This window comes from Anser brachyrhynchus (genome assembly GCF_964034855.1).
Source record: "Anser brachyrhynchus genome assembly, chromosome: 9".
Taxonomy (NCBI): Eukaryota; Metazoa; Chordata; class Aves; order Anseriformes; family Anatidae; genus Anser; species Anser brachyrhynchus.
The window spans coordinates 25,117,142-25,144,972 of NC_137703.1; the positions used below are offsets into that span (position 1 = coordinate 25,117,142).

The following is a 27,831-nucleotide window of genomic DNA, read 5'->3' on the forward strand; positions in this document are numbered from 1 at the left end:
GAATTTAAACCTCAGAAGTAATAAAAATACTGGTAAACAAATAAATATCTAAACCCAGAAAGATTTAAAGGTTCTTATTCATCTTCTATTTGAGGTCCATTTGATCAAAAGAGTTTCATGTATTTTGGAGAGATCTGAACTGAACTAAAATTAGTAATATCATGACTGTACCTATTATTAAGGATCACCGGTGTGACAGAAGGAATTCTCTTGACTTCCTAAGGCAATCATAGGGATCGCTGTCTGAGAAATGTCAACCTTAGAAGGAACTAGCAAAAACTGAGCTGAACACTGGCTTCTGAGTTATTTCCCATGGAAATTGATACTGTTTATCAAAAAATTTCTCTCACCTCTGCTCACTTGTCTCAGTTACCTCTGCTGTGTTACTTTAGAAAGCCCTATGCAAGTTACCAGAACTTCTGAGAAGACAGAATGGTTTGAACATGACATTAAGTTGCATATGGTACTGCTAGACTAGAATGAAAATATTTTTTGAGCAGAGAAGAGCTATGCTATGAAAAGTGTTGGAACATGTCCATCCTAGAAATATTTAAGAGGAGCCATGAAACTACTTTTATAAAGGATTTCCCTACAGGGCATAGTAATGCTGATCATTATTCATTTGCCCTGCCCCCTTTCTCCTCAATACTAAGCCCTGCAATACTGCCCCCTTTCCCCTCAATACTAACCCACAAACAGACTGAATAATTGGAACGCCTCCATTATGCTGTATTCTATTCTAGTGGATAAGCTCTGATGTTTATTTTGAAGAAGGAAAGATAAAAGCAAGATGAAATAGGCTGTTTCCAAATTATTTGTCTTAAATTACAAGTCTTTAAAACTATTACAAAGGAGTTTGGATTCTAAGGACAGTTAATTTATCAAGCACGGATATGGTGTCATGTGCTGTAGCTGGATCATGAAAAAAGGACTTGAAATATATCTGTTTTTAGAGAAAAGTCATATTCCAACAATGCTGGGAAATGAAATTTCTTCATCGTAGTAAACTGCTTGGTAAATCTTTGAACCAACCCAGGGAAGTTTATTTTATAGAATGGGTTGCAGCACCTTTTTACTAGCGTAGATTTTCCAAAACAAAACAAAACAAAAGGAATGTTGCACATTCGTGCCATTTTATCTGGCCAATAGAGGCTCACTGAATTCCTGAAACATACAGTAACAGGACCTGTTACCCTTCCAGCTCCTACTGCTCTAAGAATTTAGCTTTTTAGTGCTGGTTCTAGATTTTTGCAAAAGGATCCTTACATCTTGACTATGTCAAAGTCCAAGCCTTCCATAGCCTAATTTTTGCCAATAAGCATGAGTGAACTTTATGAAATGCATCCAACCTGTTGATACTTTACAAAAGAGGCAGGATATCCAATTTGAACCAACTCAGTATTTTTCAGTTATGTTCCTCTTCACCTTCTTCTACAGAACCTCCAAGGTTATCATCTCTTCCTTTACATACCATTTAAGGTATCTAAAAACAACAAGCCAAACTTTATAAGAAAACTATGTTTGCAGTATTACTTTCCTCTCTGCCCAGAAATATCCAAACTTGGCAGTTTTCTAGGGCAATTAGCATTCTGACAAGGTAGGACTTCATTTCCTATGTGCTAGAATCCATGTTCTCTGGCTTTTCTGCTACGTGATCTTCCTCTACACTTTTTATCCCCAGGATTTCCACTTCACTCACGTATCAAACTGTTCTTGATTGCATATAACAGAGGGATGGGCAATAATAATTCAATTTCTTGTTGGAACTAATAAATCCATGTCCAAATGTCATATGTCCCATGTCCCCTGGCTGCCACTCACTTCTGATGATTACATATGAAAGACAATATCATATGTTAATCGTAGATTTTTTTATACATACTAGCTAACATGCTTGCTGCCAGTGTGACTTCTACACTATCACATCTTCTAGGAAGGAGATGAAACTCATCAGGCGAACTGAGCAATGGTACAAAAGCCAGTGGAGAAATGGAGGCACCTCTTTTGCATAACGATGATACAAACACTTCTCACACTGACAACAATGCAAACATTTCTTGTGCAATGTTCTCTAAGATAATTTGTTAGCAGAGAACATGTATCAGTATTCATTACTGCTTTCCACATCCTGCACTCAGAGAGCGCTCAGCATGAGGAAGATTAAATAGCTCTGCTAAATATACTATCTTGATGCTAATGACCTGTTCAGCTACTTTTCTGTCATATCTCAAGCTATTCGGTGCTATTTTTACAACTTCTTCCACACTTTCTTATACAAATTCCTCTGTAAATATGCAAAAACTATGCGAAGTCCAAAACTACAGCATGTGCACTCAAAATATATGCAAATGTTTGCTTCAACAATTTTTATATGGTACATAGAACAATGAAAATGGAAAGAAAGCAAAATAAGAGGTTAATCTTAAAGATTTGCTCAAAAATATTCATAAATTATTAATTTTCAACCCGATTCAACAATCTTCATCACACACAATTCTGAATTTACTGAAGTTACTGGGATGTTTCTCCGTTATGATCTTTAGAATGCAGTCCACAGCTAGTAAGTTCCCCAGTGCACAGACACTTCTTCGTTCATTGTATTTGTCTATAAAGTAGTATTTACATTTTTTAGTAATGATAAATATTCCTCAGTCTGGAATTCATAAATGAAATATATCACCTTGAATGTTTCATCCTACAGCTTTCATAAAAGGTTGCTGCAATCTGATGTTTAAAATTAGATTCCAAATAGGGATGTTACACTATTCTAATCACAAAGTGGTTTCACTCTCTAATCACAAAGACTATATATAGCACCTTTAAACACCCAAAAGAAGCTCAAATATCTATTTTCCTATGTATGCCTTGTTTGTTTGTTTTAATTTTGGCACATATAAACTACTTCTAGAGATAAAGCTTAGGCTGTAAATAGACAGAGAATAAGTACACAGGTGACAAGTCCATTTCCTGGAGAACAAAGTACATAGTAAATATTCATGGCATAATTATTCATATAGCTTTTTCCACATAAAAGCAGGCATGTTTAGTCAGCTAATAAGTATTCTCTTGTAGCTCTGTTATTATTTTTCTTAAATATCATGAATCCTTGGTATAAACAATCCTTAATATAAACATTAAAATGACTAATTTTGAATGTTTAAAATGTGAAACGTAGGGTAACTGGTCTGACTGCTGTCCTTCTTAACTAAATGATACACAGTGCAGTAAAAATAGATGTTGGAGGGAGAAGCTGGAGGAAAAGACAGGTATCAATATAAAGCCCTGTTGGCAGATAGCCATGCTACTACCTTCACCTTGCCAAATCGTCAACAGTTAACCATAAGGGGTTTCCCTCTTTTCTCTTCCTTTCCTGTAATGAGTCATTCCTGCAGACATTAACTTGGTTATTTTGTGAGTTGATGAAACACACTGTGTATTCACTGTGTACAAAATGACTTGTTATTGCTTTTCCGTATTTGTAAACATTATTCTCACACCTTTTTAAATAGTTCCCTATTACTGTAATTATGAGCATGCTGTGTTTGCACCATCCTGAAAATGTGTATACGTTACAGAGAAAAAAATAAACAAACAAACAAAAACACAAAAACCCCTAGCTGTTCTTTCATAGTGACAGAAAAATAATATTCTTCATTTAAATTCGGTTTGGTTTACTGGGTTGTTAACACATTGAAGCTGACATTATTAACAGTATAGCTTTACTTACAAAGCTACAGAAAGGAAGATCATTTTAAGTTGCAGAAACATTTCCTCTGTGCAGAAGCTGATTATTTAAGCCAGAAATTAAGGAAATGTGAAACTGACAATGCCATATATTCTCTTCAGTCTCTGCAAATGACTAAATCTATTAGAGTAATCGAGGTATTACTCACACTGGATATACAGAACAATACACTAATTTTCCAGGGACAAGAGATTCTATAGTAAAGAAAGTTTGTAATGTACCATGTATAGCTAAGAAAGCAGAAGAAGGAGATAGCCAGCATTTGTGTCAGGCACCATTCCTGTTGATTTTTTTATCCATGTACAGGCTGAGGGTCCTAACCTAGACCTGAGTACAAGGAAGCTGAGCAGAGGCTAGAAAGTCATGAATCACGTGCTATCTGATAGTACTTTTCTTCCTAGATTTGTTTTGCAGTTGAGTTTCAGTTTTGAAGAGACCCATGCGCTTTGACATCACAGTGACTGAAAACTACAGGCACTTAAAACATTCTGAGTGTCCCTGTGCTGCATGTAGCATAATTGTTACACAGCCTATAGGAATCTTGCTTTAACAAATGAAGAGTCTAAATGAGCTGTAAATGTCTAGGTCTCTATTAAACAAAGCCAAATGAAACAGAGAAGAAAATTTCAGTCTTTTTGTCACCTACAAGCTTCTTTCCAAGTTTTAAAGCTGCCTTAATGGATGCTTTTCTGTCCCCTCTACCGAGGTTGCCATTCCTTGCTTAGTTTTCCTTTTGCGCATTTTATTATCTGACATACTAGATGCTCTGCTAAGTGGCATATTCCAACCCAGATGTGCTCAGACGATTCAGCATTTGAAAATATCATTCTTGCTCTAAAAACAATGCAAGGAGTTTAGTGTAGGTGAACATAACTAGACTGATAACTGTAATATAATAAATTAAATAGGATTACTATTTTTAGTACCTTGAAACTACTTTTTAAAAAAATTCAACTATTATAATTGTTTCAGAAAAAATGTGAGGTCATTTTTTAATGACTAACCTTTGTAAAAATCTTTTTTTTTTTTCTTTTTCATTTTTTTTTCAAGAATAGCATAAATCCTAGTTCAAGGATCTGTATTTTAAGGAAAAAGGTGGCATTGAATTGGGGCTTAATGTGAAGCACCTTCAAGCATTCCAGAAAACTGAATTTGATTTTGCAGTTATGTTACTTTACGATTATTTCAGAGGATTATTTGTATTTCTAGCAAAGCTCTAGTAAGCTAATACATGTAGAGTGGAGTTAACTTGAGATCCTGTTAGTCACGTACTTAGCATCTCTCTTTTTAGGACAGCGCATGATTTTTACCCATCATTTGTGATGTTTGAGGATTCCTGAGAATGAAAAGGCTTTATATAAATTTAAGATAACATTACCAGCTGAAACTCTGTCAGATTTAATAGGCAGAAGGAGATAAGCTGGGCTACAGTGTACCACTTTGTGGTTTTAATCATGGAAAACAATAGATTGCAAAAAGTAAAAGAATAAAAGATATCTTCTATTTCAAAAGTTCTGACTCCAATTTTACGGTTGCCCTATGTCCTAGGTGCCCATTCAGCATTATTTTTTCAATATATGTTGTTGAGAAAAGAAATCATGTTAAATTAAATATGCACATTTTACAGAATATACTGCTTTCTAGGCTGAAGAAAATGAAAGAAATGAAAGTTGCATTTTGGATACTCAATTGCTATTAATAATATTGGAATTATTTTATTTAACAAACCAAGAACAACTCCAAAATGACATCTCTGTGATGAAAACTTAAAATGCTTTATCTATATTTGGACAAACAATATAATTTGAAAACGATATCAGCAATTAAAGCTTGGAATTACCTCACCAAGTAAAGAATCAAAGTGGCTGTACTTACTATGTCAGCACGATAGCCACAGCATCATTTAGAACACTCTCTCCAAACAGTAGTGTGTACAAATCTGTGTCCACATGCAGCTCATGGAAAATAGCAAGGACTGTCACTGTATGGAGACAAAACAGTGAATTTGTTATTTTCATATTCCTCTGGCAGTTCAAGAAATAAAGTAATGTTAGGGTGTGGGCTTTGAAAAGTCTAATCTGATTTACTACCCAAGTGGCTAATAACAGGGGTCAACTGAAGTATATAAGATACTAAAATCCAGCAAGTCTATGTATTTTGTTGCTTCAGCTAGTTAGGAAAAAGATTTCCCTCTTACACACAGAATCATGCATAAATGAAAATGTCACAGTATATTTTATTGTACACAAAGGACTTGGATCTTGTCACCAAGGAGTAATAAGGGTGCTGAAAAGAGTTGGGTTTGCTATGGGCTTTGTGGGGGATTAAAGTAGTGGTTTACCTGTTTTAAGAAGGTATAATAATGTTTATCCATCTGTAACGTGTTTTTATTGAGGAACACTCAAAGGGAAAAATAACCTTGTACCCTGTCCTACCAACAACAAAACCACTTTCACCTCAAGTGTAGCACATCTGTAGTCATGAAGCTTTCATGCAGATCAGGACAACTGATATTTACAACCCATTTTAAGGTTCCTTCAGTGTATCATTGATTTAAGTCCCTTCCTACTCTCCAAGTGGTATGCTATATCTGACTTTTACCTTACCAGTGCAATAGAAAAAATTTAGATTGTGTCATATTTAAACTTGTTGGCTAAATCATTTAGACACACATCCTCAAGGACATTTAGATACCTGTACCATATTTAGGATTTTAAAGGACACCTTGTTTGCTTTATGCCTCAGTTTCCTAACCTGTACACAATCCTTTCGTAGACCTTCCTAGCATTTCATAATCTCTAAATGAAAAAAGCTATCCATGTTCTTTGTTGATATTAGTATTCTCTCTTTGCATGGAGGAAGCAGAGCTTTCACTTTTCAAACATCATTTAATGTAAATGCCTCCAAATATTTGTATGGTTGAAAATTACATGGTAACTCACTGCTTCACTGGTGCTCATTCTAGTAAGTAATTGTGCAATTGATTCAGTCCTTATAGCCTACAAATCTCAAATATTAGGAGTGCCTTCAGGATGACATGTTAACATCTGACATTTCAGAAATGGAAATTATACACTTTCATATTGAGATGACTGCTGATAGCTCACAAATACATGAACAGGTGATTATATTCTGTCTTAATCAAATTTACTGGAAATTTGAAATCATAAAATTTTCTGAAAGGTGCTTAAATATCTAAGTAATCTAAATATATATATATATATATATATGTACAAACCTAAAACAGATTGTCAGTTCTCCTGTGGGATTTTATGTCACAGTGATCTCTGTTGATGTGTTATCTTTGAAGAATTCTGGAAGTGTTATTCTACAGAAGGCAATTTAAGAGATATGTGTGGATAAACATTTGCTGATATAGCTATATTTAAATGAACTAGCTTATTTCACAATCATGATAAACTCACCCATCTAGACCTACTATGATTATACCTTAAACCAGGAAAAGAGTTATTTCCTCAGAACAGCTCTAAGGTATAGGAATAACCTTTATCGGCAAGGATATTTTCTTGGTTCACCAATACTCCGACTCTACTCTGTGCTGGTGCGGCCTCATCTCCAGTACTGCGTACAGTTCTGGGCACCGCAATATAAGAAGGACATAAAAATATTAGAGGACATATAAAGGAAGGCAACAAAGATGGTGAAGGGTCTAGAGGGGAAGATGTATGAATGTCTGAAGTCCCTTGGTTTGTTCAGCCCTGAGAAGAGCAGACTGAGGGGAGGCCTCATGGCGGCCTGCAGCTCCCTCACAAGGGGAGCGGAGGGGCAGGCGCTGAGCTCTGCTCTCTGGGGACAGCAACAGGACCCGAGGGATGGCATGGAGCTGGGACTGGGGAGGGTCAGGGTGGGTGTTAGGGAAATGTTCTTCACCCAGAGCATGGTCGGGCGCTGGGACAGGCTCCCCAGGGAAATGGTCACAGCACTGAGCCTGCTGGAGTTCAAGAAACATTTAGGCAACGCTCTTCAGACATATGGTTTAATTTTTAAGCAGTCCTGTGTGGAGCCAGGAGTTGGACTTGATCATCCTTGTGGGTCCCTTCCAACTTGGGATATTCTATGATTCTATGAATCTCTCTCTCTCTCTTTTTTTTTTTTTTTTTTTTGCTTGATGAGGCAATGCTGCCTAAATGTGCTAAATGTGCACCCAATTTAGTCTCACATTCTTTGATGGCATAACAACAGACCAGTTTTCTAAAACTCTTTGCCACTTCCAGCTTTTGCTTATTAGCATAATACTTTGGGCTTGCACTAATACTCCCTCTAGAAATGATAGAAGGGAAACAGAACAGTAATCAAAGTCCAAGATACTGTTGGTATTTAAGTAGAGTAGACCAAGCTAATTAGACAGATGCCTACATATTCCTCTCCTTCCTCTTGCCTCCTACAAAAACAACACCTTTTCTTTTATGTAACAAGCATATTCTCTTACTCTCTGAACTCTATTCCCCAAATCTGGTTCCAGATCTTTTTGAATGAAAGCAAAATAATAAAGCAATCAACACAATAACGCGCCACTTGCCTCCTCTGTGAAAGACTCAACTAGTTCACCCACTTCTTTGGAAGTATCTTCCATTTGGTATGTCTCTCCCACTCCCATTGGAGGTTATTGGATCTTCTTTTCAGCATTTTCTGTCCCTTGCTGAAGAATCTTGGTCTCCGGAGGAAGACCACTACCAGTATCCACTCTGTCCTTAACCCCCCCCTCCCCCCCAGCCCAAGACGCTATAGGCTATCAGTGATACGTGTCATCACTGATGACACATATTTATCTGATCTGTTTTTAAAGAACTGAAGTGTTTCTGGTTTCACAAATCCCAGGGAAACTAATCCACTCTTCAGTTTATAAATGCAATTATTCCTGAATGTCTAACCTATATTTCCCCTCCTACTCTTCAAGTCTGTAATTTCCATTCCTAACCTAATGAGACACAAATAATTTGGCATATTTATTGACTTTTTCTTTCTTTCAGCAACATTTTTCCTATTCAAAGATTCATTTCAGATATATCCTCTCTAAACTGACTTGCTTCCTCCGATCATCTCCTTTCAAAAATATTTTCTATCCCTTTGAATACTAGCTAAAAAAAAACTCCGAACATTTTCTAATCACTTGGTATCTTTCTTGAAATACAGTGCTCATAACCCTATCCAGTTACTGTAGCTGATGCTTGCTGTCAAGAAATAGAGTGAAATGATGCTGTAGAATATGTTTATGAAACTGAAACTGTTTTCCTCCCCCCCCCCCCCCCCATTTTAGTTATTAGTCCTGATGACTCATTTTCAGGTTGTAAACTTGAAATCCTTTTCAGCAGTAAATGCCAATTTCTTAGCTTCTATCTATTAAGATGACTATTCCTAACTGTAGCATTTATCCTTGTTGATTTTAAACTATTGCAAGGATTAAGTTGAATTCTAATCCTGTTTTTCAAAGTGCTTGCTATCTCCTCTCAGCATATTATTATATGTTAAAGAAGCATCCTCTATTGCATTAGCCAACTCATTAATGAAAATGTTAAATGGTATCTGCATAAGAACAGAGAGCAGCAGAACCTTTAGCACATCCATCCCATGTAAGAATTCAGTAAAACATTTACATTTTTTTGCCAAAACCATATAGTCATTTATTCAAGATCACATTTGCTTTTATTGCTTATGAGAATCTATGGATACACGTGAGAACGGGCACATTAAAAAGGACATGACACTGAACTAAGGGAGAAAAAAAATGGAATTACTCTCCGGATAGAAGAATACTTTGTGAATAGTCATTGTTGTCTGAAATAGTCACACTATGTTTTGTCTGATGGACGACTTTAAAAGAGAACAAATTTAAAGATTCAGCATTTACCATCATATCACAGTAATCTGTGACATCTAATCTGTGGGAAGATTTACATTTAAGTAAAGTTTATAGTCTTTAGATACTACATTGCAGTATGGCCTCCCTAGATTTCTGAAGGCACAGTAGGTAGGACTTAATTTTTGTGTGGTAAACTTCTTAAAGACTGGTATAATTCATTAGATACAGTGTGATAGTATGTATTAAAAAAATGCTAAACTACATTTCCTTAAACTACACAGTGACTCTTAAGCTCTTATTTCAATCTAAGCACACGAAGACAGAGATAGAGACAGGTAAAGAACTAAACAGAAGTGTTGGTAATTTGGGGACAGCAAACATTTTTTTGTGGCAGTAGAAAACTCCCACAAATAGAAATAAACAAAACAAAAAAAATACGTGTAACAGAGCTCCTGACTCAGAAAAGGTAGTGAAATTCATTAAAAGAATCAGCGGTGGGAAGCCTGAAATAATGAAGCATCTAAGATTTTCTCAGTACTTGTGCCAAGAGAAATCTGATTCTCTTCTTCCTTGACTTCATGGACTGAGGGAACATCTGTTAGATTCTAAGCATAGCATGATTTTGATTGTATCCAAGTCAGAACTGGTGTCCATGGAGCTGGTCTGTGAAAGATATCTTTTGACATATATAGAAAAAAATTGACTTGATCTTAATTGCTGTAAAAAGGATAATTGAAAATGTATAACTGAAATATCAGCAAACTTCAACAATCCGTAAGCTAACTGTATCCAATACTTCTTTGCTGTTGTGTTTGAAAAGAACAAGGAAACTCAGAAAATAAATGCAACCATTATATAAATTACTGGTTTTATCTTACCTTAATATTCTGACTAGAACAATTAATATCCTTCATAACTCATGGGCTCTTAGGAGTTCAGTATCAAATGTAATGTAAATCCGATGAAAGAAGTCTCACTTATGTTTTCCATCAATTTTTCTTTAAAAATAACAATTCCAATTTTAATTATAGACTCTTTTCCCTAATAAACACCACTCACAGAGTAGATCAGGGGTGTATAAGGAGAAAGAAAAAATATTTTAATTAAAAACATGCATATAAACAGGCCTATAGAACCAGTGCAAAAATGTATTACTCTGCTGTATTTATAAACTGTGCTTTTTAATGCAAAATCCTCTGATTTTATGAGAAACAGGAACTGCTCTTTCTGATAAATATCCAATTTTATCAATAACAGCAGCAGTGCAACTCACATCTTAGGTTCAGCTGTAACCATAGTAACTTCAAATAGAAAAGAGCCTTGTGATTATCAATATGACCAAAGGTAAGGGAGTTCATATAGCTCAGAAATAGCTGTGCTTCAGCAAACCTTGTGAAGGTAAATCTGTTTTCTATGCTTGAAATGTCAAAAGTTAAAAAAATAAGTGCTAAAGATACATGAAATGTCTCTGGATTGGAAGGTCATTGCACAAAATGTGTTAATAACAACAGCTATGACAAACTGCCAAAGCTATACTTTCCTATTATTTTTTGGTGGCTAAGGCAGAGGTCAAATCTTTTAGTTCATGTGCCAGTTTTGTTCTGTCATTCACATTATTCCGTTACAGCTACTGGTACCCTGAAGCAGCCTGTTCCTGGGACTTATTGTTGTGTCTGCCTTTCAGCAACACAAGACAGTTGATGCCAGATATCCTTATCCATGCTCACACATGAGGCAGTTTCATTTTGCAAGTCTCTGTGCCCAGAGACCTAGAGTTAGGGCTCTATTCTCCACTCCAGCCCCTTTTCCACAGCCTCTTTGGTGCTCTTGATGAGTGACATGTGCACCAGAACACAGGCGTGAACAACTGCTCTGTCCCTTTTGAATGCATCACAACAAAAAAACTTCCAGCCTCCAGAGTTAGGTTATATTAGAAATCATAATGTAGTACTAAAACAAGGGAAACACTTTCAACAGTGAAAACAGTGAAACAAGTCTGTGCTGTTTTACATAGATTGACTAATGAGAAGACATGATTTCCCCAAATACATGATAAATGATATCTGTTGATCAGATTGAAAGATACTGGTCTGATGTTTAAAATCGAAGACTAACGAAGAGAGAATTTGGTGATGTTTTAAAATATTACTTCTTAAAAATTAAACTTCTCACCTGATGTCTTGAAATGAGAAGCTTTTTCTGTCAATAATGAATAAATTATTGGAAAGAGATATTTCTTGTAAAGTGATTGATTCACTTGAAAACAACCTGTCTGTCCAATAAAGTTTCCTTTTTTTTTTTTTTTTTTTTTTACCGGAGATCTGAGAGCTTCTATAAAGCAAAATGTAGAAACATAACTAAGTATTTTAGGGAGCTAAGATTCTTAAACTGTAACACTCAAAGGATTTTCTCTTTTTAATTTTTCTTTTTAGTTCAACGTTTGGTGTAATAATGGTTTCTATATCAGCTTGTGATAATTCATCTTTATTGGGAAGTAGATAAAGGAATCTCAAATACAGTCCCAAGAATAAACAATCATAATTTAATTTCTAAATTTTAGTTCAAATGCAATTTTCTATAGAAGGGAACCTATGGAATATTGTTGAAATTTTTCTGAATTAATTTTATGCCAAAATCTCTATATGAAGATCTTTAAATGCTCACCTAGAGAGTGCTATGATGTTATTTCCTTTTTCCTAACAATATAAGGAACTTCTAAATGGCACATATTTATTTACTGCCCTGGTAGTAAAATTCTTCATTTAACATGTAAACATCTACAAGTCATCTTTAGTATTACAAATAAGGAACTCAATCAAAACAACAACTGTTGAGTCAACAGATCGGTTTTTAACATCTTTTGAGACTTAATTGCTTTTCATAACCAAGGGAAATTAAAACTGGTTTTGGAATGAGTTTATAATCCTACACAGTGAAAAATTAAATGAAAAATCAGGTAGCATATCTGACAAGAATTTCTTATTTCATACTAGGACAGTAATTTATTTTTCTATTCTACAACACCAACAACATTTCACCAGAGATTTCTCTCTTTTAAAGCTAGATATCAAATGTAATATCACATATAAAACTGATTATTTTATATGCTTTATATGATCTATCAGTCCTTCAGAGGATTGTGTTTTCACTGATTTTGGAATTCCTTTGAGCTCTTTGCATGGCTTGAGATTATAATTCACTAGCAAATCCTACAGGACAGTGAAATATTTTCAGCAATGTCTACCATTAAATTAAGCAAAAATTTAATGTAAAATTCTCTAATCCTTTGGGGGACTGAAATTAGATTAGATCAGTAAAACATCTAACAGCTTAGATAACAGAAGGAGCAAGACTGAACATTCAAACAAACCTTGGACATACACAGGTACTCTATATAAGCAGAAGAGTAATTACCAACAGCATTGATAGATGACAGTTTGTCCCACTAAAAGTTTTTACAACTGCAGTAAAGTAATCCTTGTCATTTCTTATTCCTTCCAGTGAAAGAGGAAGTTCTCTCCATCCCACCCCCCCTCCCCCCCAACTTTGCCAGATTATTCAGTGGTGATTTAACACTATTGTAATCAAAATCACAGTGTTTGTCTTATGTGTATATCGCCTTGTAAATCAGCATTTTCATTTGTGTAACTAAATAGTATTGGAATGGAAAATGGGAAAAGAAACTAAGCCAACTACGAAACTATTCATAGCACAATCAAGAAATGTACTTGGAAGCTTTAAGCAACCTTTTATTCCATATGCAATTATTTTTCTTATGTTTAATTTGTGCTTTTAGTTTCTGTGTTGTTCTCTTGTTCTGAGGATAGGCTCTGATCATGTGCTGAACCTTATTAAAGTAGTTGGGGGATTTTATAAGTGGCAGCATATTGGATGCTGGCTTAATTTGAGAATAACAATTTGATGCAGCTTTTACGGCAATCTTGCAACAACAGGTTTTGTTGAAATAAATTGTTTTACACCATATTTTTAAGCCATCAGAATGATAAATCACAAGCTCTCAAAGTCTTTTGTTGAATATTCAGGTTTCATTTAAAGAATGGAACAAATTTGTGGAACAATGTTTCTTTTTATCACTCCTTTTAATAGCCAAGAATTTGAAAGACTTATTCATATGTTTCTCAGAGAAGCTTGTCAGGGGTATTAGCACTAACACAGCATGTCATGTGCATCGTGAAATGCTTTTTGTTCTCTTTCCTGTAACCACTCAACTGAAAATTTTGCAAAAATCCAGTGTACCTTTCCATATTTTGCACTTTGTCTTTTACATGGTATTGTAGTTAGGATATCAACAAATTCTCTTTTCACCTCCTCCTTCACAGTTTTTCCATAGATGCAAAACCACTATTTTGATACCAGAATAGTCTTACTGTGAACGTAGTCAATGTAACAAAAACTTGCTAAGTCTGTGAATAACTTTGAGGTTAGCCCTGTTTTAATTATTAAGTTGGATAGGAAATACTCCAGAGGTCCCTTCAGATATACACAATTCTGTAACTTTATGACTGAATTCCACTGAATCTGTTTCTCCCACACTTGGGTATTTACTGTAACTGTAGGCTTTAAACCTCACATCTGCAAGTTCAGGTCAACATATTGGTACCGATCTTTTCAGAATTGTATTTACCATGCAACACTGCATTCAAATTCTAAATTGATACCTTATAAACTATATTTATATGGCCATATCTGAAAGCTAGTTCCCCATATCTTTAAACTAGGTTAGATCACACATTTTATAAATGATCTGGATGCAGGACTCAAATGCATACTAAGTAAGTTTGTAGATGATACTAAATTAGGAGGTGCTGTTGACTCCCTCAAGGGTAGAGAGGCTTTGCAGAAAGATCTTGACAAACTAGAGGGCTGGGCACTCACCATCTGTATGAAATTTAAGAAGAGCAAGTGTACCTGGGGTGTGGCAATCCTGAATACACATGCAGGCTGGGGGACAAGAGAAAGGATCTGCAGCTCCTGGTTGATTGCAAATTGAATTTAAGCCAGCAGTGTGCCCTGGCAGCCAAAAGGGCCAACCATAGCCTGAGGTGCGTTGGGCACGGCATGGCTGGCTGGCTGAGGGAAGTGACCTGATCTACTCTGCACAGGTGTGGCCTCAACCTCCAGTACTGTGTGCAGTTTTGGGCACCACAATATTAAGGAGGATATAGAAATGTTAGAGGGCATATGAAGAAGGGTAACAAAGATGGTGAAGGGTCTAGAGCGGAAGATGTATGAGGAGTGTCTGAAGTCACTTTGTTTGTTCAGCTCAGAGAAGACGAGACTGAGGGGAGGCCTCGTGGCAGCCTGCAGCCTCCTCACGAGGGGAGCAGAGTGGCAGGCTCGATGATCCTTGTGGGTCCCTTCTAACTCAGGATTTTCTCTGTTTCTGTGAATGTCTACATTAATTAACCATAAGGTTTAAGGCTTACAGAAGTTCTCATATTAGCAATAAACAGTCAGGTGTCCCGGGGGCTGGAGAACATTATTCCAATCTCTTCAGCAACTTCATTTGTAAAGTTTGTAAGATTAACACAGGTAAAATTTACGCAGGGGATCTCTGGAGGCAATTTGACGTATGATAATCAGAATATCAGACATTTAAAGCTATGAGAATCAAAATCAAGAACAGACACTCAACATTTTTATGGCACATACAGACATATTTTTATTTACTCTTCTGACTTTTGAAAAAAATACATTATTTTAAATTGTTACCTGGATCTGTGGCAGACATCAGTGATCCAAAAAATAAACAGTCAGTGAAGTGGAATTCCCATGCTTTTAACTGGCCAATGTGTACCATGGCCTTCACAAAACCATACATTATCAACCTGTCAGAGGAAAGAAAAGACAGTCATTAAGACACAGTATATAACACTTATGCATATTTCACCATACTAAGCAGTTTCTTGTTCTCTTCAGCTTCTTTTAAATAAACATACTGTATGAATACTGATCATAAACTGCTGTCATAAAAATCCTATTTCCTATTCAACTATTCAAGTATTGTGTCAAACTTTATAGATAATCCAAATGCAAAGACTTTTCTGAATAATTGCCATCTGCTGTTGTCAGAGGGCAATACCGTTTATTTTTTAAAGCTGTTTATTTTTCAGAAGGAAAGACAATATAAGCTTAAGAAGACTAATTCGACTAATATTGTAGAAACTTTACATAAAGACAGTTCTACAATCAGCTATGTGGCTTGTTCTAATATTTCTAAATGAAATTATTATCAGCTTTTAAATTTTAGTTGCATTCAACATTCCAGGTGATGTCTCTAAATGAGACAGCCATTGAACAACTCAAAATGACAGTGAGGCAACAAGGTCACACTTTAAAATGCGTTGATAAATCTTCAGTAATTTCACAGAAAATCATTGGTTAAATAATTAGGTAATAATATCAGGGATGTGTATTCTAAGAAGATTCTTGAAATATCTTGAAAAAATGAATTTGCTTGCTGTTACAACCTGTAGTAGATTTTTAAAAAAATTCATGCAATTCCAATCCAATTAATAGTGAAAAAAATCCATTCAATACCTTTTCCACAAACAACACACAAGTTAACAGCTGTGCTCTTCTATCTACACATTTTAAAAAATTATTTAAACAGAGTAACATGCATCCACGTATTCAGCTACGTTTTGTCCTCAGCTGTATTCCTTAGAAGTTTCTGAAGTCACATGAATACAGAAGATCTGAGTGACAGATAAGTGCTAAAAAAACCAACCAACCAAACAAAAAAAACCAACAGCCTGAAAGTTAATTACAAATTGTTTTCAGTACCTCACCAAGCTGTATATTTTAGCTGTAGTACACTAAACCAATTAAATTAAGAGGGAAACAGATAGGTCACCACAGAATTTGTGATAGTTGGAAATATATATGTATGTATTTACATCAGCTACCTAGTTAATCCCAAATTGTACTAAAACAATTTATCCATCTGTGGGTTTTCCTGAGTGATGAGCGCACATTTTCTCTGTTCCCAGACAACAACAATTCAAGACCCTGTAATGAAGATAGTCTTTTTATCCCCAGCACAAATATGTATGTTTTTAGGAAAGAGTTCTTCAGTGCTGATTTGCAATTTTCTCAAATGTCAGCAGTAATTGAGGTTAACATATAAGTGTCTTTTAGAAATAATTGCCTGAAGCTACTCACAGTTTTGATCAGGGATATTCTTCTGATTCAGTTAAAATACTTTAAAATAATAATTAAAATTAAGATTTGACTGTCTGGCATATTTAGTCCTGATAATTCTTTAAATACCTACTGGAGTAATCATTCTGGACTTTAGCATTGTTTCTTATACAATAATAAGTATTCACAGTATGTCTGTCACAGTACAGTACAGAGTTGTAGATGAACTGGACAAGCTTGGATTCAGGTGTCAGGAGTCCTTTACTGACATAGGAGGTCTAAGTTTGCCATAAAGCTTAGTACGGTAGGAGACTTAGGGAGCCTGGTCTTCATTCACATACTATTCAGTTCTTGGCTGCACAGGAAAGGGAAATAAAACTGAAGATTGGACTAAACAATGATGCTAATCACTGAGAGGTTAAGCTTCTCTTTGTCTTAGTATTCTTTTTTAATTCGAGAGATATTTAATCCATTTTGATAATGCTACAGTGGCAAAGGTCTGATTTTTTGAATATAAACCCAATTAAGTGCAGGCAAGGATTTGGATTGTGTGAGAAACTGCTGGCTTAAATAAACCTCAAGAACCTGTACTTGTACCACTGAGCACATATGAAAACATGTACACAAATCATTTCATATTGTGAATTAATTTTTCAAACACATTGGTTTATCTTTCTTCAAAAGCTGTAGATTTTTAATGAAGGCAATACATTATTCAAAGTGATCATTAATCATCATTTATGAGAGTAATTTCTTAATGGATACAGCCACACAAAATGCAAAAAAGCCTACTTAACTTCATATAACTTTAAAATATCTTAGAATTACTTTGAAACAGAACTAATTTCTTTCATCTTCAATTGTCACTTTCTCCTCATCTCCAAATTCAGTTTCTTGTCATCCTCTCCAAACTACACAAAAAAGTTCATCTTAGAGGCTATTTTGAAAAGTGGAAATCAAAGGGCAGTTCTGAACTGGAGTAAATTCTCTGATGTTTGTAAAATTAATGGAACTATGGCAGTTCATACCAGCTGAGAATTTGCTCTTGGAAAAAATCATTTAATAAATTCTTCATAACACAGGATAGACTCACACATCTGATTCAAAATTTCAATTTTAATGGATTGTATTTCTTTAGAAATATCACAAGCTGAGCATGTCATGTGTTTAGTTTTTTTTTTTTTAATTTACATTTTAAATTAAAATGCATAGTAACTCCTGTGATTTAGGTGGAATTTTTCTTTGTTCTAACCTATGAAACTGAGAAAAGGATCTGATTTCATATGGAGCACAACTAAAGCAATTTTGAGTGCTAAAAATGAGATCAGGCTCTAGCACTGTGTATTCCAGCTTGTTATTTTTTATTAATAAAAAATGCCAGCCTGGCTTTATCATTTATTCACTGACCAAGAATATTTAGGTGACACAGTCTAGTATAGTCAAATTTAAATAATAAAGCAATTTACCTATGAGAAATGTTAACAACAAATCTCATTAGAGTAATAGTTAATAATGAATTGTGACTTTTCCAATGTATATTTAAAAGTTGGAGCTCAGCTGGATACTTGAGCTCCTAACTATAGTGCTATTAAACATCAATACAGTACTGCACAACATAGCTGTTCTTAGTGGAAACCCAAGGAGCAAAGCATACCCCAATGACAGCAGCACATGAATCCCAATGAAACACCTTCATTTTTCCTAAATACTAACTTGCCAAAGAGAGACTCTAACTTCCCCATGCCTAAAATCTGCTCCACCTTGCTTATCATTAGCCATTATTCATTAAATTAGTTAGCTGAAAAGTGCATGAATGTGAAAGTGTGATGTGGTAACTGGTGATCTGGGTCCTCATCCTGTGTGAGGGAAGTCTGAGTGTGAGGCTACACTTCGATGTCTACTTCTTTTCTGCTCTACCCCTCCAGCTTTGTTTAGGTAACTTGAAGCTGTGGATTTTGCTAGGTGAAAAAGTGTCTCTCACCATGTCTGTTTTGGATCTAGGAATATACGGCTATTTAAGGAACTATGTGCAATCAATACATAGCAGGAACTTATTTTGGGTTGCTTCTTATCATGAATAAATATGCAAATTCAACAATTTCCATGTATGACCAGAAACTAGATGATTAGAAACATTATATTTTAGAAAAAAATGCCAAGTAAACAGATTAGTAATAAATAGTTACTGAAGACGTCAGATGGACTCATTGGTGCTAGTTCACTAATGCAAGCAATATTTGTGAATAACTGATTTGGTCAGGGATTTGGAATATTAATCAAGGAATACAATAGGAGAATAAAACTCAGATTAGCTGTGCTGTAGAAAAGCTGACATTTTCTACACAAACGTAATTTTTATTGAAAGCATGGGGAGGAGCACATCAAGCCAGAGCAAGTATTTTGCACCTTTAACAGAAAAAGGAAAAAACAGTAATGTAATGAAACACAGGAGAATTCAGAATTTTCCAGATGATGCAAGTCTGGCACATACAAAGTGCCTCATCTCTAAAAAATGCTACATACGATACTGTCATTGCACAGTAGAGGAGACACCATATAAGTATTTGACTTGAATTGTTTTCTGGGAAACTGAGCTTTTACTATCAGTATTTCTGGTATGAATAAACAAGTAGACCACATGGAATTTCAATAGAACACAAAATAAACTTCAGACTGACCAAAAAAAAAAAAATTTTTTTTAAAATATCTAAGTAAACAAATACCAAAGAACTAGAACAATCCCACATGGCATCAGTGGTTCTGAGCATCTGACCACCCTTGCTTATTTAGAAGTCGGACCATATTTAAACTCGTGTGAATAAAGGGGGAAGAATATCACAGAATCACAGACTCACAGAATCGTCTAGGTTGGAAGAGACCTCCAAGATCATCTAGTCCAACCTCTGTCCTAACACTAACAAGTCCTACACTAAACCATATCACTAAGGGCTACATCTAAACGTCTTTTAAAGACCTCCAGGGATGGTGAATCAACCACCTCCCTGGGCAGTCCATTCCAATGCCTAACAACCCTTTCAGTAAAGAAGTTCTTCCTAACATCCAACCTAAACCTCCCCTGGCGCAACTTTAGCCCATTCCCTCTCGTCCTGTCACCAGGCACGTGGGAGAACAGACCAACCCCCACCTCTCTACAGCCTCCTTTAAGGTACTTATAGAGAGCGATGAGGTCTCCCCTGAGCCTCCTCTTCTCCAGGCTAAACAACCCCAGCTCCCTCAGCCGCTCCTCGTAAGACTTGTTCTCCAGACCCCTCACCAGCTTCGTTGCCCTTCTCTGGACTCTCTCGAGCACCTCCATGTCCTTCTTGTAGCGAGGGGCCCAAAACTGAACACAGTACTCGAGGTGCGGCCTCACCAGAGCTGAGTACAGGGGCACAATCACCTCCCTAGACCTGCTGGCCACACTGCTTCTTATGCAAGCCAGGATGCTGTTGGCCTTCTTGGCCACCTGAGCACACTGCTGGCTCATATTCAGCTGCCTATCAACCAGTACTCCAAGGTCCTTCTCTGCCAGGCAGCTTTCCAACCACTCATCTCCCAGCCTGTAGCGCTGCTTGGGGTAGTTACGCCCCAGATGCAGGACCCGGCACTTGGCCTTGTTGAACTTCATGCAGTTGACCTCAGCCCATCGGTCCAGCCTATCCAGACCCTCCTGCAGAGCCTTCCTGCCCTTGAGCAGATCGACACACGCGCCTAACTTGGTGTCATCTGCAAACTTACTGAGGGTGCACTCGATCCCCTCATCCAGGTCATCGATAAAGATATTAAAGAGGACCGGCCCCAGCACTGAGCCCTGGGGGACTCCACTAGTAACCGGCCTCCAACTGGATTTGGCTCCATTCACCACAACTCTTTGGGCCCAGCCATCCAGCCAGTTTTTAACCCAACAAAGCGTACGCCAGTCCAAGCCATGAGCAGCCAGTTTCTTGAGGAGAATGTTGTGGGAAACGGTGTCAAAAGCCTTACTGAAGTCAAGGTAGATCACATCCACAGCCTTGCCCTCATCCACCAAGCGCGTCACTTGGTCATAGAAGGAGATCAGGTTCGTCAAGCAGGACCTACCTTCCATAAACCCATGCTGACTGGGCCTGATCGCCTGGTTGCCCTGCAAGTGCCACGTGATGACACATCAGATAATCAGATTATCACAGATAATCTGCTCCATGAGCTTCGCTGGCACTGAGGTCAAGCTAACAGGCCTATAGTTCCCCGGGTCTACCCTCTGGCCCTTCTTGTAGATGGGCGTCACGTTTGCTAGCCGCCAGTCGACTGGGACCTCCCCTGATAGCCAGGACTGCCGATAAATGATGGAAAGCTGCTTGGCCAGCTCCTCCGCCAGTTCGCTCAGTACCCTCGGGTGGATCCCATCCGGCCCCATCGACTTGCGTACATCCAAGTGTTGTAGCAGGTTGACAACCATTTCCTCATGGATAGTGAGGGCCAAATATCTGTATTTAAAAGGTGTAGGTATTTAACTACCACTGTAACTACTGCTGCTACTAACCTTTTATTGCTGTGCCTTCAAGAATTCAAGGATTCAGAGAGCACATTGCTATCTGGGTACTGCTGAAAGTTTCCAAAGGATTTATTTATAAAGCTGCTCTCTAGGAAGGCTAGTCTGGGGTTGGGACATCTTTGAACCAGCTGCTGTTTAAATGTAAAGTAAGAAAAAGAGCCCTCTCCTAAAGACTTTAGAGTAACGACTACACAAGAAACTATTTCAATGCTCAGGAAAAGCTGTAGATGCAGCTGAACAGAAGCCTGTTTTTCACAAGAGTTTCCTTTAGCAACAGCTGGTTTTAAGAAGTGTTGTGAAGAGATACCGAAATTGCTTTGGTTTTTTTTTGGGAAGCTCTTGTCAGAAAATTCTAACAGTGAAACACTATCCAACACACAGCTAGTAGAAGAGAAATAATTTGTAGTTTTACAGTGGAGACAAGCAGGGTCTGTTTGATGTGGAATAGAATGGGGAAGCTGTAGGAAAGATTCAAGGAGAAGCTGTCAAGGGGCTGGGAAAACAATTTTAACAGAAACATTGTGAATAGCCACAAATGGGGTCAGGCTACATGAGGCAAGGCATGAGGAAAAAGACACTGGAATCATCAAGACAGGAAATGAGAGCCTGGCAAGAATTTTAGCTACATGGCTGGACAAGAAAGGCTACATAAGAGACATACCCGATATCTAAAAAGCTAACAAAAGGCTATACTATACCTAAACACAGCTGGCAAACAGCAACCCAAGATAGTAGCATTTCTGGGAACGCAATACCACAGGATGTCCCAAAGAACTGTTGAGAGGGCTATATATTCATGAACAGTGAACAAAGTAGGGGAAAAGGTGACAATGACAGGCAGAGGTTGCCACAGACAACAGAAGAACCCTACCACATCTCCTAGTTTTGTGCTTTTTGACCTTCAAAAAGGAAATAAATTGCTTCCACCTAAAGTTTTTGTCTTCGCTTAAAAAGCACAAAAGTGATGCTTGCTGGTTCAGAAGAAAACTTTTTGTAGAATCACTGTCAAACAGCTGTTGATATTGTGGCTAAAAATGGTCCACCTTTACTAGTCTCAAATGCATATAGAACAAGAGGGCGAAACAGCAGAATCATAAGGGTTGAAATGAAGAAAAAAGGAAAAAAAAGCAACAGAAACTACCCAACACTGTCCCATCAATGCAGCAGATGATTTATAGAACATAACCAATACAAAAGAAAATTGGTATTATGCTCACTCATATTTCCAGAGACTGACTCCAAGAAGCAGTGCTGTCTCTGGGCTCTGACCTGGCCTACTACACAAATGTATAGATTATTCTGTGTTTGTGTTAGGTAGCTTAGGCACATATGAGGTGAGAGAAATACAAGTTGAAATAAATCCTGCAAATCTCTCATGGTAAAAATGAGCCTGAACGGTGTAGTCAGAAAAGAAAACTTGTGTTGAGCCTTGATTACTAAAAAGTCCTGGCCAAATCCTCAGCTTGCATAACGTAGCATCACAGTACCTGGCCCTCTGCATTACAACAAAGTGAAAAAAATAGGGCAATAAATACATATTGGCAGGTCGGTTTACAGGACGCTTCTTCTTTAGTAAGTAACTGCATCTTCATATGCAAGCTAAAGGGAAAACCTATCAGTTCCACAAGACTCTACTCTCAATTTAAATCTGTAGGCAACATAATTAGAATGTAACAGAAACTGCTAAATGAAGATGTACAATATACATACCATATCCTCAATACAGGCAGCCGCATCTGCATGATAACTTTATCAGAAGTAGTATTTTCTTCAGTTTTTTTATTCAGTGCAACATCACTGCTGAATCTCACTGCTTCAAGTCTTCACTGTGTTAAAGGTTTAAAAAAACGTAATTCCACATTGAAAGTGGGTGTGCAGTTGTGCTATGTATGAATGGGACCTGCAATTTAAAGATTTCTAGCCAAATAGATTTTCTAATCTGCAGAGAATTTTTCATCTCATATTTTAACTCTCCAAAGAATCTTACTCTATCTAGGCATGCTAGACATGGTTATCTTGTAGCCTGAAGTCAGTTGAACATACATAGCTATAGATTGTAATCATGCTAAAAAATGAAAAAAAAAAATATGAGGAGTTGCATTTCTTTCTTTTCACAAGGAATAGCAATATTAATAAATCAACAATAGGCAAAGGAGAAGAAAGATGTTATTCTTGCTCATGTATGAAGTAATATAGTGGTTGACTGATTGATATCACAACACTAATAAAAAGAGCCACTAGTCAGAATTTAAAATGTATGCTGCAAGCCATAAATAGTAGTGATGAAAATGAAATACTCATTCCTTTATACTCATTTCCTTTTAGAAAGCTCAGAAGCTTTCTATTTCTACCACACCAATATATTCCTATAACTTCTGTATAGTGGAATGTTTCACATCATTGTTTTTGCTACAATGATTCATTATCTCAAAGTGCTGTATGTGCTAGTATATTCTTTTTGTCATCTTCTAAATCAGTTTTGTCACTAGAAAGGTTATTATCGTGAGTTTTTCTTCAGTAAATCACTTGGTAACTAATCAAAGCAAGAGAAGACCTCAGTGAAGTGTTTCAGGTAACAGTGCACCAATAATAAATTGATATTAAACTGTTCTGCGTAAATTTCACACGTAGAAAACCCCTTTGGTTATACAAATAAATGGAAAAACAGAAGAGAAATGGGCTTTACATGTCATATGTGTTTACCTGAGGTACAATGACTGTTCAACAGCTGAGTATCAGTACTGCTATATAAATAATTTTGTATCTATGGACCTGACAGCAACTGTTCAGATGAGCACAGCTTTGCCCCAGCAGGACATCAGCTGATGTAAGAAGAGCTTTTGCTTAACATTTTCCAATGTGCGTGATTTTTTTTACTAGTTAGAGATTATCTCCTGTTTCCCCTCTTAACTCAGAAGTTTTGATGGGGAGGCCTAATGGAGAGAAACACACACCTCAGAGGTAGGATGATGTATGTGGGTGGGAGTAAGAAAGGTTGCATTCAGTAACCATGGTATCTTAGCTCATTAGGTATTCCTATCGTCTTGGACTTTTGGGAAAGTAATGCCTCTTCGGAGTTATTCAAATAGGCAGGCAAACAGATAATGAATGTGGATGAAAAAATGCAGCTCATTCATTATATGAATAAATTTGGGGATGACTGGTAACAGAAAGTTCAAACTCAAATTATTCATATTATTCAAAATATTTATCTTAGGTGTTATACCACCCTTTATTAGTACAGGACCAAAGAGGGACTGTCCTTACTTATGCTAAAACTAGGAGAGATCACCTGAAACACATGCAATCACATCCAAGCATGGGCTTCAGCAAGGTGTCTACATGCAGGAGGGCAGCTCAGAGGTTACCGTGGGTACTGTGTCTGTACCCAGTCACAAGGCTGTTATGCCTGAGTAGGCTAAAGTAGTCAAAGCTTCCTTTGTCTTTAGGAAAAGCCCAACCATACTTGTGTTTGATGCTTTAGGTACGGCCTGAATGAGACTATGCAGAATGTGTGAGTGGTCAGAAAACCTGAATGTCTGAGCCTTTGTTTAAAAGAACCCTCCTATGGAGTCTTGCTCAAAAAAGTAAAGACTTGCTACATTTCGGTATTTTGGTTAGTCTCCTGTAATGTTTTTGACCATGGAAAATGTCTATTGTGATACTAAGATGTATTTTGCTCAGGTTCAAAATTTAAAGGTGCAATTGTAGATTTTCCTAAGTAATGCTAACAATGTGGCAAAAGTAAGTCAAAGTAAGTCACATTCATCTCATTCTGCCCCAACTGAATGCTGTCCTCAAGTATATTTCACCACATGTAAATCAGTTGATATACTATTGTTTGGTTATGTCATGGTCTGTCTATTAATCTGTCTAAGAATTAACTAGGAAACCACCACAACTTTTTTTTTTTCCCCTTATAGAAGAATGATGCAATAGTACCATATGTTGCCAATATTTTGACTTTATGATCTATTAACTCATTCTTTGCATTGATTTCCAAGTGAGGGGTGTAGTTGTGTGAGCTGAAAAGTCAACTGAGGTCACTAAACATAGCTGCAAACTGTCAATAAATGGGATTTCAGGTTGTTATACTAAAACAAAACAAAACACTCTTTTTCAGATTGGATTTCAAATAGTCCTTTCTGTACTACAGTTTCACAACATTTTGCATTAAAGACATACCAACCAATCCACCTCAGTTTACAACTGCACAATATTATTTAATGCTTTTTAAATATTCCTGTTATGAGTGTATCACAACTCCAGGATTCCTGTGTTCCTGAGCTCCATTTAAATCACAGCCATTATGCATTATATAGATAAAAAACTGAGTGTCTTTGCAATGAAAAAGCTGCACTTGATCTTTGAGTGATGACTACAATCTCGTAATTACTTGGGCAAATGAGCCATGAAACATTGTCAACTGTACTGTGTCCAAAACATACTGCCTCTGAATATTTTATTGCACTACAAAGATTTAAACATTACATCAAGATTTACTTAGCTCCATATTATTTGTTGAGAGAACCTCCAATAAATACTGGATAATTGACAATATTACACACATATTTTGAGACAGATATAATAATGACAGTTAAAAAAAAATAAATAAATAAAAAATGAGATGTATGATTTTCCAGACATGATAATGGTAAATTATTTTAGAAATCCATTAACAGATGTTATACAAGTGCTGGCAGAATTCTGGGAAAAATATTAGCAACACTAAGAGACTTCCATATGAAAACAGAAGGACTGAAAATACCTAGTTTGCAGAAGGGATAATAAAAATTTGATTTAGATTTTTTTTTTTTGATACTCCTGTATTATCAACAGGAGTTGAAAACATGATAATTTCAAGTCAATAATTCTCAGTTCTCAGACTACTCAACTGTTTTCACATAATGAACTAAAACAGAAAGTCAGGATGTTGGGTAAATGAGATTCACTAATGAATTGGCTAATTCATTTGGTCAGCACTGATTCAGTTCACCAAGCAGTTATTCCAATGATTATCAATCATTATTATCGCCATCATAAAATGCAAGATTCTTTCTATACCTAGAAGGTATTGATATCCTGAAGAATTTAGCTTAGTCAAAACATTGAAAAGTTTTCCTAAGTTCAGAAAAACCTGTTGCAGACAAACAAAATTGCTTTCTATAAGAGAAGTTCCTTTCTACTCCTTAGATGAATGGGTGCTTTGTATTCTGAAATGTGAAGACCTAATCCCATCTCATTATCAATATAAATGTCTGATTTTATTAATGATTCTGCTAAATCCATGACTTTAACACAGTCTGATAGCAGTAAGCATCACAGATTAGCTACAGACCAAGAACAAAAGTTTATATGTTTCCTTCACCTTTGCTCAGCTTCAAAAATGCTAATCTTTACTATCACTGAGTATCAACTCATTATTATATTGACAGAGGGATGAAATGAGGATCATTTTGTCTTTTCTTTTTTTTTACCTCAAGAACATTCCCTGTGTCAAAAAAATTTTATTGGAAATTTCTTCAGAACTCCACATAACAGCAAAATCCTACTTTCAAAACCAGGTTTCAAGACAGTTAAGAATGTTAGTATGAAAGACTGAAGAGAAATCTTCAAACCTCATAGACCTCAATGATTAAAAGGAATTAAAAAGCCCGATTCAGCAGAAATTCCGATGAAGCAGTATTTTGAGTTAAGAAAGTGAGAATCAACAATGTTTTGAACTTTCTCTTCAAGTATTGAAAAATTGCTAGATAGTAACCTGCTATCAAGCTGTGTGGAAGACAGCATGTTTCTGGCTATTATTCACTCTGAATTAATTAATGAGTATCTCAGCTGTTCTCTAAATTTCAGAATAAAAAAAAAAGAAAAAGATTCTGAAACAGCAATGTTTTTGCCCCACGTTTAAAAAAACCAAACAAACCCAACATTGTGTAAATACTAAACACTACATTTAAAACATGAAAATCATTTCATTTAATATTTTCCAACAACACACAGAAAACCTATGATCTTATGTTTGCGAGGACCTGTTACAACAGGTTTTCACTGGGGCACCTGATGTTCCCTTTAAATGAATTTGTATTATCATCAAAAGATAATTACGATCAGTTTGTGATTTCAAAATAATGTAAATTAGATTAGAGAATAATCTGCTGTAAAATAGGGCATAAAATGAACTATAAAGAAATGTTGGAAACCATTTTAGCATTTTTATTGGTTTAGCTCAGGCAAATAGTGATAAAAGTGCTCAAGAACAAAGAAAAGAAGAACTCATACCCATACTTAAAGTGGAGGTTGTCAGGTATCCTAGATGGACATTTAATTTACAGTGCAATTTTCAAACATAAAATATTTTTGATAGAACTGTTGAATATTTTAAGCACAGACAGGGACCTTGCTGAGGCTTGAGAGTTTTCAGGTATCTATCTACATGTGCTTGGTTCAATATCCCACAGAGAGAAGGGACACATCAACATCAACTCTGAGTTTCACATTTCCAAGCTGGGATGTGGTTACCCTCTTGGTATATGGTTCAGATTTTATTTCCTAATAATTGAAATCCAA

General features: G+C 36.3%; 1 protein-coding gene across 12 annotated transcripts in view; it reads right to left on the reverse strand.

Moving 5' to 3' along the window:
* The window catches only part of SLC9A9 (solute carrier family 9 member A9), a 236,140-nt gene that overhangs the window by 173,691 nt on the left and 34,618 nt on the right, over positions 1-27,831 (reverse strand). For all 12 annotated transcript variants that reach the window (XR_013955266.1, XR_013955267.1, XM_080605349.1 and 9 more), the window contains 2 exons: positions 15,300-15,415; positions 5,621-5,726 (listed from right to left, as the gene is read on the reverse strand). Coding sequence is in view for 10 of the 12 variants with exons in the window: in XM_080605349.1 (XP_080461475.1) it covers positions 5,621-5,726; positions 15,300-15,415 (222 nt within the window). In the remaining 2 variants the exon portion in view is untranslated. The remainder of the gene's footprint in view (positions 1-5,620; positions 5,727-15,299; positions 15,416-27,831) is intronic.